Consider the following 11,626-nt stretch of genomic DNA (forward strand, 5'->3'; position numbering starts at 1 on the left):
AAAAACAATAACAAAAAAAATCCACAACATTACTGTTTAGATTTTATCTTATTATTATTATTTCCTTATCTTTTCCTTTCCCTTCTTCTCTGTCGCCCTCTCACTGTTTCTCCCTCTGTTCCCGGTCTTGTCTCGTCATGAGAAACGGATCAGTAAATTGCCCAGTCGGCTGGAAAATTGGATTTTGTATTCTTCAAAGTGCGACCGGCACTCTGTGTAAGCCCCGCCCCCATCCCCTACGAAATGTCTTGACGTCAACGCGCAACACCCCCTCCGCACTCCGTCCACCCAAGCAGAAGAGTCTCCATCGGCGGCTTTAACTGGCTTACCATACACGGGAAGCACCTGTGAAAATAAACACTAAACGGGACCTTATCGTCGCCATCGTCGGATATGGAAGCGGCAAACCCCTCCAGCAGTCACTGCAGGTAGGAATGACAAGGCTGGATGACAAGGCTGGATGTTAGTGAAAAGAGCCTAATGATTGTCAAGGCCACTACGCTGTCTAATTGGAATGTGGACGGTGTTGAAGGGGGTCTAAAGAATAAATCCTAAGATTTACATAAAGCATTTTGTGCGTTTTGAGAAACGTATAATGAAGGCAAAAGTGACAGGACGCTTATTTCTGAAGATTAGACCAGCCAATGAGGGTTTTCCTCTTATGAAGTGAGCTTGTCGTAATATGACAGGTGGAAGCCTTTACCTACAGCGTGAGGGAAGAATAACCTGCATTGTTAATATATAAAAATGCAAATGTCATTGCTATCTATCATAATGATCTAGTCAGACTGGTTGCATGTTCGCCTACTTTACAGGCCTGTCTTGTGTGTCTAATTCAAAGCCTGGGGCTTAGCAACTACCGCGACTAGTCAAGCTGCCTTTTGTGTTTTCGGGACTTTGTGTTCGGAATGCCAGAAATATGTGGCAGTCAGGCTTCAGAGCCTGAATACAAATTTCCCGCAGCACCACGGACAGCTCCACACGATACCAGCCCACCAGTTCAAGGGAAGGAGAGCCCTTACAAACTCACTTCCTGCTTGCTGTTGTATAATTGAACATAATCACAAAGTGAGCTCAAAGACAAACGTAACCTAGATAAACATTGAGCTCAATTGAAAGGCAGGTAGGAGAAAAATCGAAATAAAATGTACTGGCTTACCCATATATTACTCTATATGTTGCTAGGTAGCTGTGAAAAACTACTGCCACAGGACTAAAAAAGTAAATAACATCCAGGTGTTATTAGCTCTACAAAAGCAGAAGGCTTTATAGAGGTTCTGCTTTTAAGATTCTGCTCTGTAAAATTAGAAGCTACTGTAGAGGATGACACGGAAAACAGCTACTTTAACTTATTGCAACTAAATTTGGTTTAGCTAATGAAACATGGATTGTACTGAGTTTTTCACAGTTTTTTTACAAGCTGTCATTTTGACATGACTTTAAAATGCTAACACATAGTAGAAATTGTAAGGTTATTATGTAATTTAAAAAACAGGATAATCTAACAGATTAACACCATCATACAAAGATGGCTAAACATCAAGTTCTTATAATTGTTATTTGGTAAGTCTAGTTGGCTACTCAAAAGTAAATTCATCTTGTTTATGGGGAAAGTTTACTTCCCCTTAAATAAAAGGTTACAGCAGAATTACAGGAATGAGAGCTGTCATCATGTTCTTGCTGAATAAGAGATGGTTTTATTGCTATGCTACATATTATACACCCCTGCTGATGTCTCCATGTTTCCATTGCTTGGGTTTATAAATCACTGATAAAAAAAAACATGCAATGGTTAAATAACCTGACATGCTGTCATTTATTCTCCACCTTCTAATCCAGCAGACGTTTGTACAGCCATGTGTTAATCTTCCTGACTGGTGTTCTTGTACAAAGCTGAAAATTATTTATTATTAGAAGAATTAGTTATAGAGCCACAATTGCAACTGACAGACTGGATAATGATTCAGTTACTTTCAGTTTCTTTCTTCTGGATAACATTTTTGATGCATAGGCCCCTGATATATTTGGCAGCTGGCCTACTTTCTTACTTCATGGAAATTTTATGACTTTGACTGAACTCTCCATCCCAGTTGCCAAAACTTCTACTGTTGCTAAAATAATTCCATGCTAGGTTTTTAGCAAAGAAACAGGTGGAATATGGAAAAGATAAGCCAGAACATCTAATTCTAATCAGATATAGCATATATCTTAGATGGGATTTCTAGAGTCTTTGGGCTTTCCCCTGCTTCAGCTTGATCTGGTAAAGGCCACGGCCTGAAGTGTCCCTGTATTTTAACAACAAGGCTTGACTTGAGGCATTGAGGGAACATTAACAAGGTTATAGCTTTACTACCACATTTATAACCAGAATTACAGACTGGTTCAGGCTTTATATAATGTAGTACCTTGGGGCATTCCCAATCAAATCAGCACCCCTGAATTATAATTTGCCTGGTGCACTCAAAATAGCAAAGTAAAAGCCCTTCAGTGTGTTGCACCCTGCATCATTGAATCATATTTTTACAGTGTTCATTTCTGTGGGTTTTTACTCCCACATTTCTCCTCCAGATGATCTTTTCACTTATTTTTAACATCGGTTTTGCTGAATAGTGGGTAACTCTACCAGTGCAATCAGTGAGACAATGAGCATTAGCTTTACATGAGTTGTGGAAACTTTGTCATCACAAAGGGACACACTTTAGCTGGATAGACAGGTCAGGCTAGTTGATCCACACAGAAAAGCCTTAACTGAACAAAACTCATTAATCTTTCTATTTTTTAGAGTTCTGACTTTTAATGATTGCCTATAGAAGTTAAAACAACTTTCAGTTGAAGCTGTTCTGCTGGTTCTTCTGTTTTCAACAATGTCTTACTTTTGTATTCTCAGTTAAAGCTGCACATGTTGACTTGATATTGTTTATGTTCCTTAACACTTTCATATACAGTTATGAAGACTATAAGGAGACAGCGGACTGGCTGCTTAACCGTACAAAGCAGCGTCCCAAAGTGGCCATCATCTGTGGTTCAGGCCTGGGCGGTCTAGCTGATCTGCTGGAGGAGAAGACAGTGTTCAAATATGAGGATATTCCACATTTTCCCACCAGCACTGGTAAGCGGTTTCCTAAAACTCATTATTACTGTCTGGACAGTGTGCATATTCATGCCAGCAATGGCTAATGCTACACGTGTGCTGTGCAGTGCAGGGTCATGCAGGGCAGCTGGTGTTTGGCAAGCTGAATGGCTGCGAGTGTGTCTGTATGCAGGGGAGATTCCATTTCTACGAGGGTTACAACATACAAACGGTAAGCAGCAGTATGTAGAGATAATCTACTGCTTGTGGTACCTTTTATTACCCAGATTAGACCATCTTTTTCTTTTCTGATGTCACATTGGCTACAGGCATCTTATATAGAGTGTATAGTTATTTCACAATAAAAATAAGTAATAAATTACCAATATTTAAACTGGCGTTGTGGGATTACAATTATAAATAGCTGCAGTTCTAAGAAAATGTTGGTTCCACACAAAGCAAAAGTTAAACTATTTCAGTCTGCAGTAAATACAGAGACATGACTGTTTTTAATCATCTAAATAGCAGTGAGGCTAGTATGGCTAAAAACAGTCATGTCTCTGATATGAGTTTTATATTTGTTACAGCCCTAGCAAGTCTGTGTGTTGTGTGGGTGCGTTTTTCTCATCCAGTAGTTTAGCTTCCACCCAGCTCGCCCGAGGAGCCAGTGGACAGCTGGCTTTATTCAGCAATCAGCCACCTAGCAGCATATAAGCAAGTGAAGAGCTGGTTAGTCAGTGTGTGGACCAGTCTTGTGTGGGGAGCTTTAGTTGCGTATTCTGCTTATGTTAAGAAAGCTTGGTGTTTTCTTTGAGCTACTGTGAGTAGCAGATACCTGGTGTTTACTCTTTGGGATGTAACCCATTAATTGTCCACTTCCATGCTCTGCTCTGCTGGGATTATATTTGATCTAACTGCATTTTGAATGGCCTCCATGTGAAAATGTGCAAAGATATACATTTATTTGTTATTGCTTTGCCTCATGAGCAGCTTTCTGTCACAATTTCTATCCCAAATTACAGAAGAAATCCAGTAACGAAAGAACAAGACAAATAAAAAGCAGTCATCATTCAGAGTTTTCATTAAAAAGGTTATTATATGCATATGGGACTGAGACTCTGGCTCGGCACACAGACGAAGTGGTGTACTCATTTCACATTCATATGGTGTAGTCGTTCCCTCAGCAGAACATTCAGGGTCTTCAAGACTGTATCAATCATGTTTCATAGAATAGTTTCATAACTCATGAATCAGCATTATTGTGCTGTGAAAAAACAAGCAACTCTGGAACAAATACAACATTTCCATTACACAACCCAACTCGCTTCTGTGTCTTGAGACCTTGCTGATGCAAACGATGCACTGTACTGTAGAATTCAGCCAGCAGTTTAAATTCTGACATAGTGATTGTTGCTCTTTAAATTGATGAGTCAAAATCAGACTTTCTTCCATAAAGCTTATATTCTATGAGAGAAAGCTGTTCTCTGAGACAATTAACCCTCTCAGGCTCAAATTAAACTTTTTGTTGCTAATGCACAACCAAGTCCTGCAGTGGTACTTCTGAGTAAAAAAAAACCTCATAAAATATGTATGTGGGGTAATCAGGTTGTTAGTTTTTAACTGTTGCAAATCGGCAACGCCTGCCTTGAGAGGGTTAAGACTTTCTCCCAAATAGCCTAGTGACTTTTAATAAGCACTTACATAGAATAGAATAGAATAGAATAGAATAGAATAATCCTTTAATTGTCCCACAAGGGGAAATTTGGGTGTATGACATCAAGGATCAAGGATAGGTACAACTTGAGGTAACAATTTACCAAGTTTGTAGAATGATCAGCTGAAGTGCTGAGATGACAACCAGTGTGTCACATTGGATTGCCCTTTGGCCTGTGGAGACTGTATCCTGGTTTGACTTTTATTACCCGCTTTCACATGCCATATCCACATAAAATTCTCCATATGACCCCCCTGAATCATAAAGACACATTTTTTTTATAGTAACAGAAGGTCAGATGCTTTATAGTCCTCTTATATCCAGTTAGAAGTATAGACAAACAACATTTTAAATGTCTCTAGATGAATCGTCTGCATATGCCACCCCCCACCTATGCCAGCTTAAGTAAAATTTTCTACTACAAATTTGCTTTTCTGGTAAATGGTAAAATGGTAAATGGCCTGTATTTATATAGCGCTTTACTAGTCCCTAAGGACCCCAAAGCGCTTTACATATCCAGTCATCCACCCATTCACACACACATTCACACACTGGTGATGGCAAGCTACATTGTAGCCACAGCCACCCTGGGGCGCACTGGCAGAATGTACTGGACTTTGTCCTGTGTTATGGTCCTTAAGTCCTACTTGGCAACCTGAAAAAAATAAAGCCAAGATAACATTAGATGGGATGTTTTTATTAACCATGTACAGTAACTGCATGGCTCAGTGTCACTCTGATGTTTGTCCGCACATTTTAATTGTTCCAGTACTTTGCTTAATGACAGAATATCTGCCAAATTAAAGACACGCTTATCACAACTGTCTTGTGGTTAGGCAGATCAGCTATTGTTACCATGGCAATACACTCATCTGAAACATTTAGTATAGTAAAGATTACACCAGCAATAATAAGTGCCTATAATTGATTACTTTGTCTTATACAATGCATATGTTTTTTTAGAAGAAGTATTCCACCAAACATTATATCATTCGTTTGCTTTTAGAGGTTCTGCAGTCCTGTTATTACACACAGCTCTGCTTAAATTTTGTCCATGGAACAAAGTTTGTTGTGGGCTTATAATATGCAAATCCTATATCAAGCATACCAATGTTCCAAAGTGACAGCACTGACCTTATCAAGATAGCAAGCTACTCGATAACATTTCTGCACTAACTAGCAGAGCACTTTCATAGGCAATTCAATCTCTAGGGGAATGTGAAATAGAAAAAAACAATTTCTAAATGTGACTGCAGTGAAAAGTAGCAACAGTCATTTATGGGCCATCAGTTGCCATATAAAGGTTAGCACAGAACCACCACTGTACCACACATGCACAAAAACCTACAGTAATAAAAATCTTACTGACATCAGTGCATAAAGAAGCTGGCACTTTTATAATGTTTGCTTCATATGATGAATTGTTTGCTTTGCTATTATTCCCAGGTTACCTGTAACTTCCTTCTGTAATTTACTGACAAACACTGAGACCATAAAAGAGTGACAGCTGCTGTCTCTGAAGCATACAATTTTTATCTTTCCAGGTGACTTACCCAGTGCGAGTCTTCTATCTGCTGGGTGTGAGCACTCTGATTGTGACAAATGCAGCAGGAGGACTCAATGACACCTACAGTGTGGGAGACATCATGCTCATTAAAGATCACATCAACATGCCCGGATTTGCAGGACAGAACCCTCTGTGTGGGCACAATGATGAGAGGTACAGAAACACTCGGGCAGGGCAGTGAAAGGAAAATCTGTATCTTATACATTACTCCTGTGTCTCATTCATGCATTAATTATCCCTGCAGGTTTGGAGTGCGGTTCCCATGCATGTCAGATGCATATGACCGTGACCTGAGAGCCCTGACCAGAAAAACAGCAAAGGAACTGGGCTATGACAGCTTCCTGCAGGAAGGGGTATACTGCATGTTGGCTGGCCCAACATATGAAACCATTGCTGAGTGCAAACTCTTGCAGAGGCTGGGGGCTGATGCTGTGGGTTAGTACAGCTCCTTCATCCTCAGTTCAGATAGTGTCCTTTTAAAACGTACCATAAAGGGTTAAAACTTCATAACAGTACATCTACAAGAGCCACCATACAGACATTAAAAAAATATGAATACGGAGAGACGAATTACTTTGAAGATGTACCAACAGTTAAATTTCTGCAGTAATATTACCCCAACAGTTGGAACTAGTGGAAGCTAACCCATATGGAAAAGATATATATAAATCTTATAAAGTTTGTATCTGTCTTGAGTGAAAACAGATATAAGATCCCTTGAAAAAATTATATAAATGAGACTTGTATGTTTTGGATACTTACTAAAACAATATATAAAAGTAATGAGAAAGTGGCCACTTTCATGAGTAAATCATATAAGCCTTATATGATTCACTGTATGAAGTAGGCCACATCTTATGCAAGTCTTTTACAAGTTTTTACTATTTCTTTTCCATATGGGAAAAAAGCATCAGTTTTCACCTGATTCACAGGACAGTGCAAAAACAAGCTTATGTGATACTACAGAGTTTTCCTGTCTGGTTCAATTGTCCGATATTGAACCCCAGACTTAAAGGTACACAAGATATGATGGCTTAACTAAATTAAAGACCTAAAAATGACTTCAAAATCTATGCATGCAAAATGTTGTTTTGTATAAAGGATAGTATTTTTCATTTGGTCCTCCTAGTGATCTATTATGTATTATGTATGAGTCTGTATTTGTTACTTATTTGTTCAGATCATTGACAGACCAACTTGGCACCTGGCTCTCCTGTTATTATTACATAACCTCCAGTTTTTACAAAGTCATACAGTATGAATGACTTTGCAATTCTTCACTCTTGAAAACGCTTCTTCTAATTCCCCTGTTTCTTTCCCCCCACACTTGTTTTTGCACATTATGTGGTAGTATACAGTTACACACAATTATACTGCACAATACTTTTGTGTTTTTGAAGGTGAAGTTGGTTTAAATACAAGCTCTGTTTTCTTATTTAAATAATTCAGCTCTGTGGTTAAAATAATAATTTATACATGCAGAGTCTACAAGTCAACAGTAAATGGTTTGGATTCAGGCTATGACTGGAACAAATCAGAAAAACTATCTGAGTAGTGTTATTTGTGATTTGTTGTTATGACAATACAGAAGGAGGTTTATGTTACGTGATTAGACTTGCTTATTGTTTGCCTTCATTACAGTTTTATTCACTTGTGCTCTTTAGATCCATCCATGAATAAATTCTAATTCTAAATAATTTGGTGGAGATCAAACTGGGAGCCGTAACACTGCCTCCCAGTTTGCTGTGCTACTTCCTCTCAGTTTGTTCCCTCACTACAAGAGATATTACTGAACCAAGAACACATCATAGAGCTCATATGATTCATTTCCACCTGTGCACATGGATCGAGTACCCTGACTTTCTTTAATTTACACAGATAATAATGGCATTAAATTTTACTTTCAAATTCAAACCAATAACTCCTTTCCAACACTTACTGCTCCGCTTAAGGGGCACAACACAAGACACCTCATCACTAAATCAGTTTCACGTGCACCTTTTTCAGTACCAACTTGAAAAATCAGCTATCATCAGAGATCATTTTTTCATCCTTGTAACCACCGGTTCACATCATATACATCACAGCATACACCCTCTTACTCTTTTTTCACTGTATAGCAATTGATGTTTTGTTTGTGTTATTATGCATCATAATGTGATTTAGACTTTCATGTCCTACAAAGCAAGAACTTGATATAAACCAGTTTTAACTACATCAGATCAGTTGCAGTAAATGTAGCATGTTTAATGGTAAATATTTTCTGTGTAGTAAAATTGGCAGAAAAAGATGATACATTTTGAAAGTTGTTACCTGGGTTCATTATCTTTTTGAGTTTTACTATAGTTTACTTTTACATATGTCAGTTCACAGCCAGAGTAGTTGCTAAATTATAGGAAAATATGCCATTTATGACAGAATAGTTATTACAAGATAGCTAATAAAAATGAATGTCTAAGTTCATGAACTTTCACTGCCATAATCCTTTTAAAAAAATTCAACACTTTATGCTACAGACGCAGCAACAAATGGCAGACAAGTTAATTAGGATCTTAAATACATCATATAACGATAAGAAAATGACTCCAAATGAATTCTTAATAAGCAACTGTTTGCTAAAACATTGGATATACCTATGTTTATTTATGACTTTAATAATATAGTCATATTGGCTTGTTTTGCTGCTCAGAGGAGGGCCACTATCACAATTTTTTAAAACTATCTTAGTACTACTTTTACACTTAAGTTTAAGCCTACTTGTTATGGCATGTTCGTCATGTTCTGTGAGGTGTTAGCTTGATTTGGGTTGGTAACTACACATTTATAAGAGAAAGCCAAGCCATGGAGATTAATTAAGCAGGGATGATCTAATAGAAATTGCTATAAAGTTGCATTTTGTGAAATGAAGGATCCTGTGTGACCTATACCACAGTGCTGAAGTCAAACCACCTTTTCTTTTTAACGTGTCTCTTTCAAGGTTCAGTACTAACTGAGATGTAAAGGAATGTTTTTATGTACTCAATTAAATGTCAACCTCTACCCTCTGTCTAGGTATGAGCACAGTCCCGGAGGTGGTGGTGGCTCGTCACTGTGGCACACGTGCCCAGGAGGACGTGGCTCCTGACCGTCGCTTACGTGTCTTGGGCCTGTCCCTCATCACCAACAAGGTTGTGACAGATTATGAGAGCAATGAAAAAGCAAATCACACAGAAGTGCTGAAGACTACTGAGCGCAGGACTCAGGAGCTCCAGAATCTTGTGAGCCGCCTCATAGCCAACCTCTAGTAACATCATCTACTATCTGATGGACCAATTGAACATTTTAGGCCTTACAGTCAAATTTGTGGTGACAGAATAATCATAGCTTTGAACAAAAGGTAAAAATGGTGCTTTGTGGGATAGATTATTATTTGCTATTGGGTAAAGTGGACATTTAGGAGAAGTTATAAGGTTTAAGATTTTAAGGGATTTAGCACTACCTCAGCAAGAGCTGCACAAATCAACAAATGTGATCCAGGAAACGTAAGCCTGAATCCATGCATCCATTCCAATGTTTCAACTTTCCACAGTCTCAGATATCACAGATAAATAACTGTAATAGTAATACTTTTACAACCACCGGTGTGCATTTCTCTCCTAATGTAAGTGCCGCAGGGTAGCTGGGGTTTTCCCTGTACTCCCTATTATTATCACAGTGGCAGCAAATTCTAATCTGGGTCCTTGTTGAAAACCAGACTTGAGTATCTGAGTGAATCCAAACCTTTAAGATTTGATGGTTAGTTTACGCCTTCCTTCCTCTCTCCCACTCATATTTTTGCTGCATGCATGCATGCTGCAGTTTGTCTTTAGCGAGAGCAATGCGAGCATCTACTACCTATGAATCCACCATTTATCTGTTTCAGGTGCATGTGGAAAACCCTGCTAGCTTATGGACTGGACTTATCAACTGGCATTATTTAGTGGTTTCTTCTTGTTAAGGATGCACTTTTAATAATTATTTTACCTGTAAATCAATGTGGGCATATTTATTATACACTTTAATCAAGAGTTTTATATTTCTAAGCAGGCAGACGACATATCTATCCAATGTATTTATCATATAATACTGGCCTACAAATAAATAGGCCAATCTCTGATATCATTCCTAATATTTAAAGAAGAAATCAATGAGTTTCTTAAAAGTTTGTCAAAAAATGAAAAGCACATGGTTTTAGTAATCTCTTACTGTAGATCAGCAGTTACAGTTATATATATATATATTTATACCATACATATATCATACATAGAGAGAAATCTAACTAATCACACAAAAAGCACACGGTATAGTCTGAAAGATATACCAGCAGTCTTGTTAAATGGTTGTGATGTGTGAGGGTTTTTTTCTTTAGTGGACTGCTTTATTTGCACACTGTGAGGCCTTAACACTGTAACATCAGAGAGGGCTGGAATACCTGCAGTTTTCAATCTTTTCTGTGCTCATCTGGAACAAGTTTGCCTGCCAGCTTGTCTTGACCATCTCATTCACTGGAAAGGCCGGAAAAATAGAAGCTCAGCAGTCCAAATTTGGCAATTTGTTTTAGTCTCCGGTTTTCTGGTCTTTCTTGTGGTTGTACTTTATTGGATGAATTAACATTTATGTGTTGTTTGTTGATCTTATTTAAAGTACTGAGGTCTCAGGTTAGAATTGTATTCACTTATATAACAATGCACTCTAGCAAAGCAATTATTTGCCACACCAGCTTTTGCTGCTATTAAATAAAAATTTGGAGATGACATCTGGGTAATTGCATTTTTTCTTTGCCATGGGTGACTGCACACATTGGTCATTGTTTGTGTGTGTGTGTGTGTGTGTGTGTGTGTGTGTGTGTGTGTGTGTGTGTGTGTGTGTGTGTGTGTGTGTGTGTGTGTGTGTGTGCGTGTGTAAGCAGGCTACTACAGGGGTACAGCCCAAAATCAATCAATATGGAAGTCAGTTTCAAGGAGAAAAGGACTTTCTTCCTCTTTCAACGATAATGAGGTTCAGTGAACAGCGAGATAAAGGCAAACATAGCCCCAAACAAAGCACACACCTCATCAACACATCTACACACTCTCTGTCTGCAGCGCCACACTCTTTCAATCCTTCACTCTAAACATACTTCAAACAGATGAGGTCAGAGTCAGATTGAGATAAAGCGAAAATGGCTGTTCCGTCCACCCCACCTCTCCACTCTCTTATATAATTCATCTACATACAGCGTGCAGCCGTCTGTGGAGCTGAAATATTAATACAAATG

At 38.4% G+C, this 11,626-nt stretch overlaps 1 protein-coding gene across 1 annotated transcript; it reads left to right on the plus strand.

The window, feature by feature from the left end:
• The first annotated feature begins 293 nt into the window (after positions 1–293).
• pnp6 (purine nucleoside phosphorylase 6) lies at positions 294–11,115 on the plus strand. The gene is made up of 6 exons (XM_085280521.1): positions 294–428; positions 2,946–3,109; positions 3,199–3,302; positions 6,329–6,504; positions 6,596–6,786; positions 9,403–11,115. Exons 1-6 carry the CDS (start codon positions 394–396, stop codon positions 9,633–9,635), a joined length of 903 nt encoding a protein of 300 aa, XP_085136647.1. The 5' UTR covers positions 294–393; the 3' UTR covers positions 9,636–11,115.
• Positions 11,116–11,626: the final 511 nt, after the last annotated feature.

The sequence above is a fragment of the Mchenga conophoros genome, linkage group LG7 (assembly GCF_057382185.1).
Source record: "Mchenga conophoros isolate Kocher_MC1m ecotype Shallow Benthic linkage group LG7, M_conophoros_male_GT1.1, whole genome shotgun sequence".
Lineage (NCBI taxonomy): Eukaryota > Metazoa > Chordata > Actinopteri > Cichliformes > Cichlidae > Mchenga > Mchenga conophoros.

Excerpts from the sequence above, each read along its gene's own strand:
- pnp6 (XM_085280521.1), top strand. The coding sequence starts at position 394 with ATGGAAGCGGCAAACCCCTCCAGCAGTCACTGCAG. Across the intron at positions 3,303-6,328 it reads AGGGTTACAACATACAAACG|GTGACTTACCCAGTGCGAGT; the intron begins GTAAGCAGCAGT and ends TTATCTTTCCAG. Across the intron at positions 6,505-6,595 it reads TGTGGGCACAATGATGAGAG|GTTTGGAGTGCGGTTCCCAT; the intron begins GTACAGAAACAC and ends TTATCCCTGCAG.